We start from the raw sequence: 21,565 nt of genomic DNA on the forward strand, positions 1-21,565 counted from the left end.
CCACTCTTTACAGAGATAAAGACCAAGAAATGCCCCAAGGTATAGGGAAAAAGAAATTATGTCTAATTGGAGAATAAAAACAGGATTGATAATACTCAAAAAGTTCATGTTTGCATCAAGATGGTTGGAGAGAACTGTTACCTTGTGTTGTGATATTTTGTCATGTATGATCCAATCGCTGATGATAAATGAAAAATGGCACAGATGATACATAATTATTTACACAAATTCTGTTAGAGCCGTAACATGTACAGAGTCTCTCCCTATCTGAAGGTGTCTTTCCACAGTGCGAGTTACAAGTGGCCATCCAATATGATTTAGGCTCAGTGAGAATTTGGACCATCAGCATTAGGCCAGTAGCAGTTGAACACCAGGTCACAATGACCACACCCTTCAATTCACAGTCCTTCATGAGATAATCACCGTATCATCTCTGTCATCACAAGAAGGGGACACAATACAAGAAGTCATTTTGAGAGCTATGGTGTACAAGAGTTCTATACCATTATTATATAGTGTTTTCAGTGCCTTAGAGTCACTAATTTATAAACTACATTTTATCACAAAAATTATGTGTAGGAGAAAACAATGACTATATTATCGGTTGCACTTGTGGAATGCAAATATCCTGCCACTAAGTGCAGAGATGTTATAGCTGGACAATAAACAATGGAAATATGGATAGCATGTACGACTAAACACCTGAATATAAGCCCAAGGGAGAACCAAGCATTTCAGAATGGTAGGGCTCTTGCTCCACTGTGTCTGGTACTGAGTTCATATTCTCTACTATGCTCTCCCAAGACAGACTAACAGTTCATTTCACAGGCATGAGCAGTGAGTGGTGAGCATTTGTGCTTGGCAGAACAAGTCCGTATCTTTCTGGGCATTTGATATTTAAATCCAGATCTCAGTTAATTCCCATGAAAATATTCTAAGGAGCATGGCCTGATGCCTGCTTAAAAGTTTTACAGAGAACAGAGTGTGTGTGTGTGTGTGTGTGTGTGTGTGTGTGTCAGACACATGAAACAGCTCAATGAGGGAATGAAACCTTTAAGGATAGATGTCTAAATTCCATGGAGACATGTTGAAAGAATGAAATACATGGCTATCGTGTTCATGAATTGAATGACTTGTAACCATAAAGCATCAATTGCCCAGAAGGAGACCGCACAGCTGCAAAAATGGGATTCGTTACGGAGACCGCTGGAGTTTATGAAGCAAGAGGAAGTCTCCTGAAGAGCAGCTGTGGAGACAATCAGCTGTTTACATGGTGGGGGTGGGGTAAAACTGAATTCATCTTGATATGTTGAAATTATAAACAATCAACAGATCGCAACATAGAAAGACATACTTTCTCAACGAACGGGAGTACTCTCATAGGTCACTGTTTCAATCCCTCAAATTACTTGAAGAGTCAAAAACAAGCTTCTAAAGCCATAAACCAAAAGAAACACTGATTGGGTAATCACATGGATTAAAATAGTGTGTTGAGGGCTGGAGATGCTTAGGAAACAGGAGCCTAGAACCAAAAGGAAATAAACAAGCTAATAAAAGCAAACAAGAACATATATGTCCATCAAAAGGTGAAACAGGAAGGGGATAAATGCCAAAGACTTCGGAGAACACGACAGCCATATATCTGAGTAACAGAAAGTTAGTAACTGACTGTATTGAGAATGAAAATAACTAAGTTACAACGAAGACATCAATAGAATAAAATATGCAAAATGTATGAGCAGCATTTAAGGGAACTATAGACATCAGTACCTAATAAATGTGAATAGTCTTCTAATAGAGCAGGAATAAGAATATAATGAAAGCGTCTACCATGTTTAAAAGAACAAATAATAATCTGGAAAACATTTGTTGAGAGTGCATGGATAGAACTGAGAAATTTCTTAGCCTTACGCACTGGTTTTTGCTCTTGTGCCCATACCCACGGGAACCAATGCTTGCCCTTATCATGAATGTCATTCAGCAATGTACCCGCCATATGTGTACAGAGCCAAAATCTGCAAATTCTCAGAATATTCTGTATATATAACAAATTCCATGAGACATATTCACATGATACTGTAGAAGGTATCAGCTAAGAGAGTGCACATACTACCGGCATCCACAACAACCTAACTGATCCTAAAAAGCACAAATAAATTATGTGTGTATGTGTTTGTATGTACATATATATACACACATATACATACATATGCATATATAATATACATAACCAGATTGCAAAATATGTATAACACATATTTGAAATTCAAAAAACAAAAAGACTATTTTATATATTAAATATACCTGTGAGAGAAACTATAAAGAATTTAGTGAAATGAATAAAGGAAAATACAGAAATGTGTTACTCTAATTTCCTGTGGGAGAAACTGGAGAGTCAAATGGAGTCCTTGGTAGCTACTAGGCAGCAGAACTGAGACATTTTCCTAAAAACCATGAACTTACAAATATTCTGTATTCCCAATTGTAGATAATAGAGTCAAACTGTATGTGCTACTATCTTGTAATATTTGCATCTGGAAATTATATTTATATAGCACAATCTTAACTACATTTTTTCTAGATTACAACTAAAACCCTACAATAAAAGATAACATTTTTAAAAATAGTATATAATTCCATCTACTATATGAGAACAGATTTCTTTGGAAAGATCCCTGGATATAATTAGCATCTCAGAGATGTACTTGCTTTGTTCTTTTCTGACTTACAATGAAAGAATTCTCCCTGGAATGAGGCCAGATAAATCTTCTGTGAAAATCTGGAAATCCAATCCCCTGATGTCACCAACAACAGTTCCTCTATGTCTTATTTAAGACTTCCTTAGTATTCAGTTTTCATTATTTTTTTAAAACTATTCAAATATGGGCCTGGAGAGATAGCTCAGTGCTTAGGAACACTGGATGCTCTTCCAGAGGTCGTGAGTTCAATTTCCAGCAACCACACGGTGGCTCACAGCCATCTGTGAATGGAATCTGATACCCTCTTCTGGCATGTACTCATACATGCAGACAGAGCACGTAGGCCTAAAAGAATGCATAACTAAATACAATTAGTTAAAAAACACACCTATTCAAATATTATTCTAGCTTTGTTTCTTCATTAGTTTATGGTTCCTCTGTTGCTACATAAAAAACAAGGTTGTGTTTAACCTCTTCCCTGTGGGATGCTTGCTCATTAGCCAGCCTAATAAATGCTTCAATGGGCAAGGTTAAGGTTAAAGCATAGCTCTGCAGTCCCTCCCTGAAAGAAAGCAATCAATCTGATCTCTTTCCTTTGAATTTCTGATCATCTCTCTCTGTGTTCTTTTGGGAAAGAGCAGTCTATCGAAACACAAAGCTCACCCCAACAGACATTTAGTTAGGGGTGCTTAAGAGAACTCTACTTACCCAGGCAAGATGATGCTACATCCGTGATAAATAAATATTATCCATAAGACAGCAGTAAACATTGAAGGCTAGGCCAATCAAGGCTTTCTCAGAGATCCTGGTGAAAGGATAAAATGAACCTAGTTCTATGTCTTTGCCCCGGGGGTAGACATAGCAAGGTGTAACCTGGGACTGGGGCCAGGGCCTCAAGGACTTAGGTTTCAGGTTCTGGGAACTTGGATTTCCCTCTGAAGAGACTGGAGTTATTTAGCCCAGCGTTGTTGAGTGCTTGGTCTCTGACACACAGGAGGAGACATCCTGTTCCCCTTGGGAAACCCTGCTGCATTAGCTTCCTGCTGACTTTATCTCATCATATGGTAACTTTCTGCCGACTCTGCCCCATTTCTCTCCTGCAAATCGTATATAAGAGGCTGCAATTCATAACAAACTTGTTTGTCATAACACTTAGCTTGTGTAAGACCTCCCGACCCAATTTTCCCATTTTCTTTATTTTCTGATACCTCATTCCTTCCCTTAAGGAATCTGTCACTGAAGAACAGCCTGTTGCTCCGTGTCAATAAGCCTGTAGTCTTCATGAGAGAAGGCAAATTTTCCTTCTTATAGACAGCTGCTTTCCAGTATCCCACACTGTAAGGCACATAGCATGACGAAGACTTACACGGATTGAATGAATGGATAATAGATGATTGTCTGCATTCCTCCTCTTCTTACTAGAGGATATCAAAACCCATGTTCATCCCTTCTGTTTTGCCACCGCCCTTGGCACCTCTACCCATACAGCAATAAGCAAGGTTCAATTTTTGGATACATGTCCTACACAATAACTTTAGTTTCAATAAATCCTTAAACACTTCATGGTATTCAAAGAACACTAACAATTCTGAATTTCATGTGATAATATGAATTTTATCTATTTCCACATTAATCTCATTGGTAAAAATTCTGGTACAAGGTGGCTGGGAATTAAATGTTCCTTATCAATAGTTCAACAAAGTCCTAAGAATTGTCGTGGCCACAATTAAAGTGAGAGCAGCAACAATTTTTTATTCTAAAACTACTATGCAAAACACTGTAATACTTCAGTGTGCTCTGGCTATAAAATCACACATCTAGGACATACATAATTTTACCATGGCATTCTGGCAAGAAGTGGCAATAGTTGAAAACTCCATCTATAGTTTGGTATAGTCATAATCTCTCATCCGCTAAAAGTAAAAAGAATAAAAATGATTGGTAGGGGGGCTGTGTGTGTGTGTCTGTCTGTCCTGTCTGTAAATCAGGGCATTCTCTGCCTTCTTGCACATGTCTTGCAAATGCTTTCGTACATTATTTGGATAAATTAAATAATAGTTTAAGACTGGTCCATCAGAGGACTGGTCTCAAAAGTATACAAAGAACTCAAGAAACTGATCATCAAAAGAACAAATAATCCAATAAAAATGGGGTACATACCTAACCAGAGAACTCTCAACAGATGAATCTAAAATGGCTGAAAGATACTTAAGGAATTATGTTCAATATCCTTAGCCATCAGAGAAATGCAAATCAAAACAACTCTGAGATTCTATTTTATACCTGTAAGAATGGCCAAGATCAAGAAAAGTGATGACAATTTATGCTGGAGAGGATATGGAGCAAAGGGAACACACTCCTCCATTGCTGGTGGGGGTACAAACTAGTACAGCTACTTTGGATACCAGTATGGCGATTTCTCAGAAAATTAGTAAACAACTTCCTCAAGACCCAGAAATACCACTTTTGGGTATATATCCAAAGGATTCTCAATTATACAAGGACTTGTGCTCAACTGTGTTCATAGCAGCATATGAACCTGGAAACAACCTAAATGCCCCTCAACCGAAGAATGGATAAGAAAAATGTGGTACATTTACACAATGGCATACTACACAGCAGAAAAAATAATGACATCTTGAATTTTGCAGGCAAATAAATGATTGAGTAAGGTAACCCAGACTCTGAAATACAAAAATCATATGTACCCACTCATAAGTAACTTTTAGACATAAAGCAAAGAAAAACCAGCCTACAATTCACAATCCCAGAGAACCTAGACAACAATGAGAACTCTAAGACATACAAGGGCCTAATCTACATTGAAAGTAGAAAAAGACAAGCTCTCCTGAGTAAACTGGGAGCATAGAGACCATGGAAATGGGTATAAAGGGAGGGGAAGAAGGGAGCAGAGAAAAATATATAGCTCAATAAAAACAATTAAAAAAAGATTGGTCCATATGTATCAAATGCTTTTTCAGCGACAAAGACTAATAATTTTCGGTCTCCACAGTGATACTTGTAATATACCTAAAAGGTAATCACTCTCCCAACTTCAAGTAGGTCTGGGACATTTAAAAGGACTTTCATGAAGTTAGAAACAGGTAATACTGACATTCAACTCTAGAATTCACAGGTTCCAACTACACTGTCTTCACCACTACCCTACAAAAATTCCTTAAATGGAAGCCAAGCATTTGCTAGACATTCACAACTTAACTGGCAATGTGTGAGTCCTGAAAGACACAATTTAATTATTTACCTTAAATGAGGCATGTTCTAATGACAATGAGTTCTCAACAGGTGGACACCATCACTCACACATTAGGGGAAGAAGGTTAATTGCTAAATTTTGAGAAAAGTCGGCAGTCAATTCCTTGGACAGATCTTTTCAATAAAATCTTGCTGAGAGCTGCATTCTCAAATAAGTACATAAGAATAAGTAACAATATGTGGCAGTTTTTAAACCTCTTCAGTACTTGAGGTAATAAACAAACAGATGTTTGGGAAGACTGGGGCTTATGAATCCCGCTCTACTGTCAACAAATTAGGCAACATCTTTGCTGCCTGCTGCTAACACAGCAATCTCTTACATTTAAAATCCTGATAGCTTCTCCTGGATGAAAGAGAATTAGAATATATTCACACAGGATGAAGTAAAACAAATCAAAGTGTCTTTGTTTGGAAGGGTAAGGCTTCCAGGAGAAGTTAAGCAGAAAGTACCAGTAGGTCTTGAGCATCAAATGTCTAAGAAAATATTTTAAATAAACAATCACTTTCCATTCCTTTCCTGTATCATTTGACTAAGCGAAGTTTCCAGAAACTCTCCACCTAACTTAGAAGCTTCTGGAGACACTGACTACTTTTGCTTAACTTCTATGGCCTATCTCTAGAAAGAGGGCACTATCAGATCACCAAAGCTAATTTACCACCTTATCTAGACCAATGTGTGACCTACAGCTTCAGTGAGCTTTTATCCATGGTGGCCAGAGAGGGTACAAAGTGTTATTTCAATTCTCTTATATCTGTTAAAACTTGCTCGTGCTCTGTGTCCAAAGATGCAGAAAATTTTGAATGCAGTACTTTGTGCTAGGTACCAACTACAACGGACAGAATAGAAAGTACACAAACTCATGCACCCTAAATATCTCACTACTGAATGAAAGGTAGGTTAAGACAGAAATCAAGAAGGAAATTTAAAACGTTTTAGGACCAAATTAAACACAATATGCCAAGATCTATGGGACATAGCAAAGGCAGTTCCCAGAAAAAAAGGTCATAGCTCTAAGTGCCTAATTAAAACTAAAAAACAAAAACACAACTGGAGAGATCTTATGTAAATAACATAATGATACGTTTGAAAACTTAAAAGAATGAGAAGAAATAATGCCTAAAAAGAGTCAAAGGGAAGGAATAATAAAACTCAATGCTGACATCAGTGAAATAGAAACAAAAATAGCATGGATAGAATCAATGGAACAAAACTGATTTTGTAAGTTTGTCCTGTGTGAGTTTCCTTTCATTGTACGGTCACTTTCTGAGTGTCTGGTCTGGACTGTGAACACAAACCCTGTATTCTTGTCCAGAGTGAAAAGAAATTTGGTTTGTATAATCTGTGTTGCTTAATAATTAATGAAGGGGCTGCAATAAGAAAGGTTTTCTGTACGTTTGCTGCGAAAGAAAACCATACATGATTTACTGGTGATAAACTATGAGTCTCCTTACGTACCTCCATTCTTCCTTTTATCTTTGTGAAGATATAGAAATGCATTATCACAATTCTATAGCTAGAAAACTGAAATTCACAGATATGGAAAACATATCTCCAGGCAAAACTACTCAATACCTAGAAACACAATGGTCCCCTGTTTGGTTTTGTTAGTACTGGGTGCTGGCAATTCATGCAGGCTAGGCAAATACTTCTACCACTGACCCACATCCCCAGCCCAACAACGCTGAAACTGAAATATAATTTATGTAACTAAAAACTCACCACATCTCTTGGAAATAAACATTACAAAGATAGAAACACGCGCACAAAAGATCTCCTGGCTAATTAAACGCTCACAGATTTCAGTTCTCTCCCAATCAAAATGTTACATTTCAAAATCCATTATAGTTCCCATCCACCATCTGTTTTAGGATAAAATATCTGTGAATAAAATTTTGTGAATTGATTATTTTTAGATTTAAAATGCGTACTAGCTGCTTGAAATGACATTTTGGAAAGAAGCTTGGCTCCAAAAATGGTAGAAAGGTTTAGACATATATTCATGAGAAACTACAAGGAACTATAAGCATTAACTTTTCAAACTTTTTAATAACCTACACATAGCTCCTGTAAAAGATGTCAATTTTACAGCAATGTACTTAATATGCTTGCTGGTTTTATAGACATCTTAGTAAAATTATCAGATGACATGGGCAGTCTGTGAAAGAAGCAGGACTTCACAGGAGAATAACAAATGCTCTCTCCCTATACATTTAATCATAATTACATCAGTAACATTTATCTCACTCATAGAAGAATAAATCTTAGAAATACATTCAAATGAATAATCTCAAGATAATCATCATTTTGGCAGATGGATAAAAATATGCAGAAAGTCAATTAAGGAGTGTTTGTACTCCCAAGTTAAAAATGGACAGAAGAGATAGACAAGTTTCTCCAGATCATGATTCAAGACACCAGGAGATATTGTGCCATAGGATTTTAACACAGGCATTAAAGTACACAAAATATATAACACCAAGCAGACGATAGAGAAGTACACTATGTTTTAGAATCTTACACATGGTCCCAAGAAGGACAGTTTGCTTATAATCAAGTGACTATTAAAAAGTGGTTTTAGGAGATATAAATCTTAAACTAATTGAAGACTTTCAGCCATGAATGAATAAATATTCTTTCATAAGTCATTGCTACTGGAAGAGTAATTTTTAACAGGATTATACATTAGTATAACTTGGATTATACATTAGTAAACAACTTGGATTCTATCAAAATCTTAGTAACCTGCAGCTCTGTATCATTTGGAGTGGGAGGATAAAGCTTGGGATTTGGCATCTTCCCATTCCCAACCAGTGGACTGCAGCAAAGCCTTCCTTTGTGTAAAATTTGCACACTTTGTATTCAGGACAAGCACTGATTTTGTTAAGAAGAGTTTCAAAGTATAAAGCAGGCTACTCTGGACACCTTTTGAACATCGTACTTCTTAATTCAGGTCACTCACTCTTTCTTTCCCACATCTGACTGAGTGTCCCAATTCCCTGGCTAGGTTTAAAAGCAAGCACAGCTCCTTCCTAATGGTAGCTCAAAGGACAGAAGATGCAGGGAGCGCAGAGCCCCTACCTGATGCTGCTCATGCTGCCAGTCTCCGAGCCAAGCTTGCATCGCTCCAGCTGGCTGGCCACGATCTGGCGTTCAGCCTCCAGCTCTCGGGTCAGCCTTTCAAACTGTAATTCCTGAAAGAAACCCACCGGAAAGATGAATGGTAGCATCTATATGAAACACAAAGTTTAGAACTAAGATGACAGGAAGACAGATGGGGAAAATAAGATTTTTTTCAAGGCATCAACTTTGAGACACAGAAGTTGTTGCTATATAATAAGGCAAGGGCTTGAAAATTAGATGTGTAAGACACTGGCCCCAAAACACTAATATAACTTATTTATTATCTGTTTCATCATGTTCTAAATGGGCTAAAACACTAATTTCATAGGTAGGAAGTGTGACTTGAATGAGATACCTAGCTAAAGCACTTCTCTTACCTATTTCATTTACAATGTTTATAATTTCTAAATTATAAGAAGTCACATATTTAACAAAAGTTTAAACAGTTATTTTACAATTTTATGTTTAACTATTTTAAAAATTAAATTATCTGCACAATTATATTTCAGTAATGAGAAGGAAAAATATTATTACAACCTAAAAGTAGGACAGAGGTAGATTTTTAGAGAATCAAAACCTCTCAAAGTTTAGTGAGTTTGCCTTTTCAACATAGTCAACTATCTTATTAGTCAACTTGAGATATTTGTGGGTAAAGATTTCATATCACAGGCTGTGATTGTCTCTTTAGCTTTTTATTTATTTTTTACGTCACATTTTATATTTCAACCACTGTTTCCATTCCACTCCTCCTCTTGCTGCTCCCTCATCCCCCAAGTCCACCCTCGCATCACTCTTCCCGAAGGGTAAGGCCTCCCATGGGAAGTCAAAGTCTGGAACACAAACTTGAGGCAAGACCAAGCCCCTTGCCCCCTGCATCGAGGCTGAGCAAGGCATACCACCATAAGGAATGGGCTCTAAAAAGCTAGCTTGTTTAATTTTATTTTAAAAAAAAAAACACCTAAATCTATTGTTCATAAAAGTGGAGTTTTTTAAGTGCTGATATTATTTGGAGATTCAAGTAGAAGACACTTTGCAAAGGAGGGATCCCTCTTCCTACCACAGTGTAAAACTTGGGACACATGTCAGTCAAGTTTAGTATTCCCTTCTAAATACTCTGAGTGGTACCAACTACTTCTGGTGAAAACTGAACACGAAGACGCCTGTTGGATGAATCAATGTCCTATAGCCTGGCCTCCTCCTCTCTAAAGATTTGGAAGTTCACCCTCAAAGGAATATCCAGTTGCTCATTTCTAGTATTTAAATAATAGCAGGTCTTAATTGTGTTCATGCTACAGGAAACCAAATCATATTTTTGTATTGAACATAGAACTTAAAGGCCACACAGGGTTGTTGCCATCCAGATGGAAGTCTATGATTTGTGTTTAAATTGCTATATTTCTTCTTCTCCACAGAAGACCATTATGATGACATGGTAGAGCAATATGTTCAAAGTCAAGGTACACACACTAAGGACACACAGCTTGTTTATAGCTGCTCTCATATTTTGCTTTCTTTATGTCATTCCAATAGTCAGGAAAATGGAAGAGAGATAATGGTCAAGAGAGGCGGGAGACAATGTGATTAGGAGTGAGGGAGATAGTCAGTTGTCAAAAGTGATGGGAGGCACTCAACAGGCACTTTGAATATTTCCTATATTGTAAGGTTTATTTTTTTTAAGATTTAGTTATTTATTATGTATACAGTGTTCTGTCAGAAGAGGGTACCAACTCTCATTACAGATGGTTGTGAGCCACCATGAGGCTGCTGGGAATTGAACTCAGGACTTCTGGAAAAGTAGCCAGAGCTTTTAACTACTGAGTCATCTCTCCAGGCCTACTGTAGCATTTTAAAGAAGAATACTTTGAAATTTACAAGACCTGAATATGTCTTTATTTTATATCTTTTATTAAAGTTTCTTTTTTGAGAATTTCATACATGGGTACTATATTTATATTTTCCCTCCATCTTTCTCCCTTTCAGCTCTTTTCATGACCCCTAACTTTCTCAAATTATTGATCTCTTCCTTAATTAATACTGTTAAATACCTATGTTTGTAAATAATCTGCAGAGTTCATTCAAAGTTGCTCATTTTCATGTGTTTATGGCTGACCTGTACAACCTTTGGCATCTACCCAAAGCATTTAACATCAGACTACACAGATACTTGCTCAGCCATGCTCATTGCTAGTCACAGCAACTAGGAAAAGGAAAACAACCTAACTGTCCTATAGCTGACAAATGGGCAAAAAAAATATTGTACATATGTATGATGGAATGCTATTCAGATGTAAAGGAAAATGATCTCATTTTAAAGGTATTGTTTGTGATGTTTCTCACTTATACTGTCTCTGCCCAAAATTTTACAAAATTCCACATTTGTTTTAACTTTATAGCATTATAGATATGGCATTTTTTTTCTCTGCCATGTTCCTTGATATAATTTTTACTTAGAATTGACTAAGCTGACCAGATTAGTGAATTGTTAGCTTCCATTATATGGAAGAAATATTAATCTTTATGATTAATTTTTATTAATGTGTATGATTTCTGCATGCTCTCCTTCTTTGAGAATATAATATGCTACTTAGAACTGACCCTCAACTCATAAAACATTTATTAAATTTTCTTCATGCTTCATTTTGTATGTTTTCTATTAGTGTAGCCAAGCTAAGTAATCTTTTCTTCTGCATTGCTTAATATTTCAATAATTCTTCCTAAAGTATTTTATCTCAAACTCTGGTAAATTAAAATCCCAATAGTTTTGCTTGGGTAATTCAACTGGGCTTCATGGCAGCATGGAAGAACATACTTTTGTCACTATTACGATGTGTGTATTTATCAGTTGCAGCATCTTGGTTTAGATCCAGCTGATCACTTCTCTCTTCAGCGTGGATCTGAGTCCAGGCTCCTCTGCACACATAATGACTGTTAGACATGAAATGACTTCCAGTTTCCTTTTTTGTGGTTATGAACATCTTCATATTCCTACAAATATTGCCAGTTATCTTCTGACTTACTTGGGAAAATAGTACTTTAAGCTAGTGTCAGTCACCCTCCAATCCCCTTCTGGAACTCCAGCGAGTACTTCATGAACAGAGGGCATTCCTGTCTTTACTAGAGGAAGCTATCATGCATTGCCAGCTCTGACTGAACTCCAGAAACTGTGTCCTCTTGTGTCTTTATATGGCGCTTTTTCTGCTCTTTGATAACTTTTGTACTCAGATTTCTTCTCGACTCTTTGCTAAATGAAAAGACTCTGCCCCCAAGGAAAGACCTTTTAATCTATGAGCCCCCATAAATTCAGTGGTGTTGTATGTGGCTTCCTGTTCATTTCCCGCTGCCCAGACTCTCGAAATAACCACACAGAAAGTATACCAATTAAATCACTGCTTGGACAATTAGCTTTAGCTTCTTATTGGCTAACTCTTCATCTTACTTTAACCCATCTCCATTATTTTATATTTTACCATGAGGCTCATGGCCTACCAGCAAGGTTTCCACGTGTCTGTCTCTGGCTGTGGCTTCATGGCCTCTCTCTGACTCCACCTCCTTTCTTCCAGCACATAGTTTAGTTTTCCTTGCCTAGCTCTATTCTACCCAATCACAGGCCCAAGACAGTTTCTTTATTAACCAATGGTGTTCACAGCATACAGAAAGGAATCCCACATTACAGTGGCATTTGTTTCCCTGTTTGTCCATCACTGTTTATGTCTTCCTAGATCATAGACATTACGATCAGAGGCAGCATTCCCTTTTCCCAAGAAATCGGTTTAAGGCTTATGAGGAAGGCTATTTCAGCCACAATATACCACTCACTGGATGTGGAAGCTCTCCGCTATACTCACCCTATCCTTACATAGCCTTGTACAGAGATCATGAAGAACTGTAACTGATAGGACAAGTAATTGGCCATTCAGTGGAGGGTTCCTTTTTCCACTGGTGTATGCCATACATTTGACCAAAATGCATCTGCATTTAGAGCAGTCACTACCTTTCCAGAATGGAGGTGACCCCTGAGGCCATGGGGGATGCTGCAAGGGTGGTGGGGTTGGAAAGATGACATGCTGAATTAGCATGGTGTTTCGAGGGAGCGCAGATCTCTCAAGCCTGAATAAGCTCCCAGAAAGTAATCAGGAAGAGAGAGATGGCGCTGGGCTGATCTGGAGAGTATGTATCAGATCAACCAGAAAAAAAAAAGCAGAGTGAAATAGACAACACAGCTACCCACAGCTACACGGCACTAGATTAGTTCAACACAGATGAGGGGTCCTGAAATAAGACTGAGGAAATGCAAAGACTTGGAGAACAAATTGAACACTATAAGTCAGGCGCGCGGGGGCGGGGGGAGGTCTAGAATAACTGTCTACTAAGACCTTCATCTACACAGTTCCAGTGGAGAAGAAATAATGCAAATTAGGCTACAAAATACACAATATGGAAACTGGCCAGAGACACCAGGATCTGATGAGAATCTTGTGCCAGGGTAAGATAGAATGACCTGCAGTGAAGGACATTTTAAGAGATACAAAGTAGTGCAAAACATCCCCTTTCCTCCACTATATAGTTGTTGCCCTGACTTATAGGGAACAAACGTTTGTAAAAGCATCAGATCTATGACTCCAAGTTTATTAAAATGTACATGAGCAGACATAAATAGTCTTACTTTTAGAACAACGCATCACTGACTCATATAATACATTTGGGTTATTATGAAAATTATCATATAGTTTTATAACTTTGTCCTGAGGAGCCTAGATTAATAATTTATTTCCTTTAATTAAATGGGGTTTATTAAATGTTTTTAAATGTCTAAAAGCATACAAAGTCTCCTGGGAGGGCTTAGCTAGTCAGTACGAAAACTGAAAAACCTGAAACCTCATGCCTCATCTAATTCCTGCAATAAATATGATATGTAGCGAGCTGATGGACCATCAGCTTGGAAGGAACAAACTGACTTGAGGATAGTGAAAACTGAGACTGAATCATAAATTGAATAAAATAAACTTGGGATGATTTTACCAGTACTGGAAGATAAAGAGCAAACCAGACATTAGATCAGTGAAGATAGATTAGACACCATAATAGAAGTCATCTTTATGCAAAAATGTGGGTTGCTTGCAGGAAATAAATGAAGAGATTGAAACCTTCTGCACCTAGGCTCAGCACTAGATGAAATGGGGCAGTGGCTACTAAGCATGTCTGAACTCCCCCCTCCCCCCCCCCAATATACTTAATGTGCTAAGTTGATTTCTTTCATTGACTTCTTTCTACCGCAAAGAGGAAAAGAATCCTATGCACAGGCAGGACCCAAAAAGACTCATTAGAAGTGCTGAGTAAGATCATCATGTGTTCTGACAGAGTGCGCACAGGCATGAAGATACAGAGTAGAAAGAACCAAGGATGATGACTGTAACCACACTGATGAAGACTCCGAGATTCTCCACCACGACACTAAAATAATATGTTCCTCCTGAGGTGCCTACTTCCCTGAGAATATATGTACAATGGGACCCTCAGCATCCTTTAAAAAGAAAATTATGTCCCCTGTAAAAATGGAAAAATATATCCTTGAGAAGATGTTAAGTAAAACACAGCAAACACAAAGAGACAAAATACCACATAATCTCACTGTTATGTGGAATCTAAAGTTTAACTTTTGGAAGGAGAATGTTAGTTACCCAGAATTGTGTGTCATGACACAGAGTTTCAGTCATGTAGGAGAGGCAGGCTCAAGCAAGGAGTCTAGTGTGCACTGTGATGGCTATACATCATGACAACATACTATATTCCCGATAACTGATTAGGGTAGATTTGCAGGTTCTTGTCACAAAAGTGCTAAGTCTGGGAGATGCCCAAAGTTGTATTTAACTTAAGCCATCTCATGATACATATGGATTTCAAAATATATTGGACAACTGAATATGCAAAATTTGATCAGTTAATGTACATGAGTAAAATGAAAATAATGTATGATGAGATCACATATCCAAAGACACAACAATATAATAGGTCCTGTTACTACACTTCATTTATAGCCATTACCTATTCAGTTTCTGTCCCTGCAGGGTAGAAAAACTCAAACAGAAGGGATCACTTTCTAAACTGGAATTCTACTTCTAAAATAATAGTAGCCAGTAGTTGAATTAGGACATGCTTGTTTATAAATGAATTATTTAAGATCACAAGGCATAACTTCTTGAGTGCAACAGGCAGGTTGATTAAAATAAGGTATCATACATACCCTCCAATACATTTTATATTTCAAGTGTGGACATAGTTCTCCAGGACCAATAGTATATCCATCAATGTCTATATATTTTTAATTTGTTACCACAGTTAGATGTTTTTGCTGTTGTCATTCCTTTGCTTAGTTGTCTGCATAATTGTTATAAGTTTAATACAACATTTTCTAATTTAGTTAAATTGATTAATAAAGATAAAAATAATCCCAGCAAGCAATGTGAAAAAGCCATCAATGCAAGGTATGGAAGAAATCTTTGCCAGAGTTTCTGGCTTGTTCAAACCTTCCATATCTGTGCATCTGTGGATTGCCAGGCTTCTGCACTAGAGCGTTTCCTTTCCTGTGTAGACGTTTTGTCTTAATTCCTGATTTCCTTTCTTGACTAAAAATTACCTTTCAATATAGACAGAATAAAAAGCATTCTTCTAAGAAACACAACAGCTCTCTATTTTAGCATATCCACACCTATCTAATAATAGGGCTGGGTATGAAAGTAGAGGAATTCTCGAAGGGAAATTCTTTCTCTTCAAGATATCAAATGGATTTTGTTATCTGCTCTTGTCAGTGTTGCTGTTGAGAAGGTAAACTTACAGAGGTATTTTTTACCTAAGGAATATCCCCTTTCAATTCCTCCCAGGGTAGCTGTTGATAACCTCTGGATTCCTCACGTTGCAAACCTTTTTGGTGATTTGTCTTCATATTATATCTGCTTTGAGAGATGCTCATGGACACTCAGCAGAATTTTCTGTGAAATATGAAGTTCAGTACCACCGTTCTACAGCATATTTTTAATGCCCTCCTTTCTTATTTTAAATGTTTTTCTAACTAGATTTCATATTCTTGTTTCCTTGTATACATACTAAAATCTGTATCTGTTCCCAAGCCTTTCTATCAACCATTCTCTTGCTTTTCCACTGTGCTATCGTCTGCTTCCTCAAAATGCAAACATTTCTTCCTTTAACTTTAGTTTGTTGCTCTGCCTGGGTTTATAATTTAAGAGATAAATACCACATTATAAACACTTACTTTAAATACCATCTGGTATCTAATGTATGAGCATGAGATTACTTCTCCTTTCCATTATTTTAGGGCTTTCTTTTTCTCTATTTTATAAGCTTTCCTACGTGTGGTACATTTTCCTATGACATATCATCTTTGAAAATAATCTAGTTCTGCATCCAATGGTTCATATTTGGGTACTGAGTGTGCACATGGAGAATGCAGCCTGAGTGGAGTTCCCTGGCTGTGTTTCCTCAGGATAACTCTGAGTGTGCATAATGAGTACCCTGTGGCAGCCCATGAAAGAGGGCTGTAAGTAATAAGCTGCCCTCTTCCACAAACTATCCTCTACCTTTACCTCGATTTCCACACACCCATGATGATGAATTCCGTATCAGTGCTTTATGTGGAGGCCTGAAAATGTGAGCCTCTTTCCACGTTGACCAAAGGTCAGAGGGTTGGGGCTTAAACCTCTAGTTCCTTCAAGGTTACTGTGGTTCAACCTCAGGAAAGGTCCCACCTGGATGTAGATTAGAGAGTTCTGCTTTCTCAAGGTTATTGTCAACAGGTGTGGCTAATAGTCAGGTCTTGTACTCCAGGAATAGAGGAGTGGACATGTTCTAACCTCAAACAAAAGTCTAAGGATCCAATGAATTTCCAGTTCCTTTTTGGAGATAACTTGGGATTCCACCCAGGGAGTGGTTTGCCTACAGAATGTTCCAGTTTAGGGTGTTAGCATGACTTATTTTGTTCTAGCAACAGAATGTTTAACTATGAATATAGCCGGCGACCTTCAATTGGTATGTTCTTTTTCTTATGTCATGCCAATGTAGTTTTTTGTCCTATCTTTTGGGATCAGGGGTATTTTAAGCAATTGGTAATTAAACGTGGGTGAATTTCAGTGCTCACTGAAATTCCCTCCCAATATTATCCTATACATTTCTCCATTTTAATATTTTCATTTGCATCTTCATATTTTTTACTATATTTTTAAATTCCCACACCTCTACCCTGGCAAGAGGTACTTCTGTCAAGGCTGGTCCCTTATGATTTTATTTCTCTTCATTCCTTAGAACTCCATTTTCTCCAGTGTGATGAGGAACCAATCACTCTGTCCATCTACCACACCAATACCTCCTAACAGAAAGTTCTAAGGTATTCTTCACTTCAGGCCTCTAGGTTTTACTTCCTCGACTTAGAATGCACTGTTGCTTTCCTGATAGAATTCATTAAAGATATACTAACAATTGATGTTTTTCAACCTTGAAGAAACACATTTCTTCATCCAGCTCATCTCGATTTTATACATTATGTTCTTTTAAATTGTTTCCTTACTGTTTGGGCCAGAGAGGAGGGGTTAACACAGGTTCAACCCACCTTCTTTATTAAGAGTTCATGCTAATTTCTAAAAGAAAATTGAGAATTTCAGAGCAAAGAAGGATGCCTAAGAGGAACTATGATCCTATACCATTCAAAGACTTTGTCCTAATCTTAAAACTCTCTGAACTTGAATTTGGATTTACACAGTATGGTCCCTACAATCTCATTTAAAGCATGAACACTTCATACACCAAGGTGCTTGCCATGTTCTTGCTTTGGAAGAATTTTTTTTTTTCAATTTCTGAAATCTGATACTTTAAAATTTGGTCAAGTTTCTTCCTGAGGCCTCTATTTTTGGAAATTGGGTTCATACTTCATTTTATTTTGAGCAAATCAGTGGGTGAGAAATAAAGATAGCAGTCAATTTTCAGGCATGTACTCTTTATGGGAGGAATTTTAATAACTCAACCTTCTTGGGGATCAATGCTCTGCCTCTCGATAGTCTTTCTAGATTTGATGTTGGTTTCTTTTGATGGTGGGTTTGACTATCTAGTGACTTACAGCCCTAATGGACCCTTGCCCTAGTCTGGACTCTTTCTTACTCTGATCTAATAACATTCAATTCTACCATAACCACCACTTTTATTAGATATCAGAGGATTATTCATTTTCACAGAACCCCTATTACAAATTCCATATTTCTTCTATTTTCTCAGTATATTGGCCATTCTGTCTCCAGATGAGACCTGGCTCTTACAAGGACCAGTGTTAACACAATCAAGTCAATTCCATATAAAATGAGAGGACTAAAGATCACTGTTGTCCCTGTCTTCAGCTTCTCAGACAATGGTTCCAGGGTCTCTAACAGTGACACACTTTCAATCCTGGAGGACAATGGTGGCTCAAGTGAATTTTGGTCATTATTACCATCTACACATTATCTATGGATGCTGATTTACCAAGGTGGAGGTCACAGTACAGGAAGGTAGCTTCTCCATCTCAGTATCTCACTGCAAATGACTACTCTTCTGTGCTGAGATCCCTAATGTTTCTCAGCAAGGGTTTGAGATATAAATAATACTGAATGATCTTCTTTCTTATATAACACCTAATTCCCATTTCACATGAATGAGTTGACTTTGTAGCCACTACCTTCTGAAAATGTTAATGCAGTCCAACTGAGACACACAGCAATGGTGAAATGACAGGGTAATAATAGGAATCTTACAGCCCCGTGTCCAACAAATGTGGGGGAAACAAGCCATGATGTCAAGATGGAATGGAACAAATCAATGTCAGCTGTTCAGCTGTGTAGACCTCATCGGAGAGTCAAAAACTCCGGCAAAGAGCTGTCTACAGAAGTTTACAAAGCTGACAGAAAAATGTTTTAAACAACCATGGTGTCATTCTGGGTCACCTAGCAAGACAGCAGATGACAGGAATCAGCACTCTGAGGCGGGCTCTTAGGCACCTTTCCAGAGCAGTCTCGATGAAATTGAACAAAACACCCTTTTCTGACCAAGCCTTACGTTCAGCAGGCTCTAATCTGTTTGTTCTGCCACTTTCTTTAGCTTGGCAGAGGCCTTGTTAGCTGATGGAAGTATGCTACCTGATTCACTTCATTCATCAGAGAGGAGATGAGCAAAACCATTTTTCTGCATACTTCAAGGTGATGTTAATTCCATTAGTCTTGATTAAATGTTTAGGAATACCCACTATTGATGGCTGTTAGTTATACCAAGTATCTCTAGGAACATTATAATGCCTTCTGACACTAGAGTATAAATCTGTAGATAAAAGGACGTCAGAGCTTGTAGTATTTTTTTTTCAGATAACAAGTTCGACATACACATCTGTAAAGAGCATCTATTGTAGTTATGGCAATAGCACATAAAAGTGACAGTCAATGCTTTAAATATTTTTTACATGCATTGGCCATATTCTTTTCTGGTTCCATAGCCGTAACAAATATATAAGCGAATATAAAGAGTCTTGGAGTATACTAACTTACTTATCCCCATGCCTATTTTTTCTCTTAAACTATATACATGGTCTTCCAGACCATACTTTACATAAGAATGTTTTCTCACTTGGTATAGAATGTCCTCAATAAATGATGAATGAATTGATAGGCTAACAAATAAGAGATTATATCCGTCTTTGCTAAGTGCTCTCTATGACATTACTTACTCATTCCAACAAATATCATCTCAACCAAGTAGGCATTTAATTATTTGGGACATTTCTGAAATGAAGATGTTAAGTGGTTTCCACAAAGATAGCTCAACCTGGATCTGAAGGTCTAACCTTATCTAAGTGTTCAGAACGCCAGTGTCTCAAAACACTGATGCTAATCACATCCACTCTTTTCATGTAGACTACAGAACCAGGAATCACACATCCATAATTGAAATATAAATTCCTTTAATGAGGAATAAGTAAACTCATCTTTTCACACTGCTTCCCTTACTTTCTCCCTCTCGTCACAGGTGTCTGGAAATAAAATGCTATGTTTTATCCAAATATAGGAAGAATACCCACTGGGATGCTTAAGTTCGTACTGTGATGGAACTAATTCCTCCTAACACAATCCTTAACTTTTAAGAGGGTGACTGTAAACTTTTGGAATACTCAATTAAGGCAATGACAAAACAGAAGAGTAAATCCCCTTGCAAGAATGGGGGAAGTAGCCTTCTGATATTTAAAGGATGAAAAGGGAAGGACTAGGTTCAGTGAAAATCAAGACAACTATTTTCTCCAAAGGACTTTGTGTGCGCTCATTTTCCTTCACTGCTCCAGAAACCCATCTCCTCTTCCCTATGTCTCCCGATCCCTAAGTCGAGAAGACTGCCTCCGCCCTTCAGTTTTATGGCAACAAATCTCAACTCTGCATCCTGCAACTGCCCCCTGCTCTCTGTAGGTGTATCTCTCACCTCGACTTGGGAAGAACTGACCAGTACACTCACAAGACCGATGATACTTTCTTGAATTCACTTAACTATACCCTTGTCTTCGTTCTTCAACTGTCCATGCCCGGCAGTTGCCTAAACTCATCTTAATGAAATGTCAAGGAAACGCTATCCTTGTGTCAGAAGCAAACAACTCTGCAGATTCTTTCATCCCCATTTGCTGGCAATAAATCGCAAGCTCCAGTCATTTTTTTCATAATTATATTTTACCCAAAAGCAAAACTGTATCTTCTCCATCCAAAGCTTTTGCATCTACTCATATTATGAACAAATAAAAAGGTAAAAGAATAAAATGACAATAGGAAAAAAATATATATGTGCTTAAAGGATTCTGCAGGGCACTAGTGGTACAGGCAAGGAGGATATGAATTGCAAAATTAAGTCAGGCATAGATCCTTCTGATGGACTTCAATCTTGCAAGAGAGCTGGAGTTTAATCAAAATTTACTTTACTACAAAGTAGCCTGTTAAAGTATCAAGAAGGAAATATAAATGAAACTTATAGACAACTTATCAGGGAAGATGAGAACAGAGAAGAAAGAAATCAGAGGCCATGTCAGGTGCAGGGGTTATTATTTCTGGCCAATAAGAACTTACCAGTGACTATGTGTAAGAGTGGAGGGAAGCCATCGTACTACAGGAAGTACAACTAATTGCTCAATGTAAGTGCAATGTAGTAGGTACCAGGCTGTCAGCCAAATGAGTCTCTTGACAACAAGGTTAACACGTTCCCATACTCCCAGTCAAAGTCCCCTTAGAAATGTGTCTGCTCTCTTGTTTTCTTGATGATAAAATACTTAGTGAGAACGACTATTTTGGAAACTCTCAGGATTGATTGTGTAAACGTGGGCTGTGTCCAAAGCTACACGATGAGGTTCTCAGTTTGCCTGTCTCTTCATATCATTGACAACTGGGAAACTTCTTATAACCAAGCACATAGCAAC

The 21,565-nt window shown here is 37.6% G+C and overlaps 1 protein-coding gene across 4 annotated transcripts in view; it reads right to left on the reverse strand.

The window, feature by feature from the left end:
- Positions 1-21,565, reverse strand: part of Ctnnd2 (catenin delta 2) — a 746,809-nt gene that overhangs the window by 458,400 nt on the left and 266,844 nt on the right. For 3 of the 4 annotated variants that reach the window (XM_075975796.1, XM_075975795.1, XM_075975798.1), the window contains one exon: positions 9,052-9,164. The exons of the other annotated variant lie outside the window; for it this stretch is intronic. In XM_075975796.1, the coding sequence (XP_075831911.1) occupies positions 9,052-9,164 (113 nt within the window). The remainder of the gene's footprint in view (positions 1-9,051; positions 9,165-21,565) is intronic. 4 annotated transcript variants of the gene reach the window in all.

This window comes from Microtus pennsylvanicus, chromosome 6, assembly GCF_037038515.1.
Source record: "Microtus pennsylvanicus isolate mMicPen1 chromosome 6, mMicPen1.hap1, whole genome shotgun sequence".
Lineage (NCBI taxonomy): Eukaryota > Metazoa > Chordata > Mammalia > Rodentia > Cricetidae > Microtus > Microtus pennsylvanicus.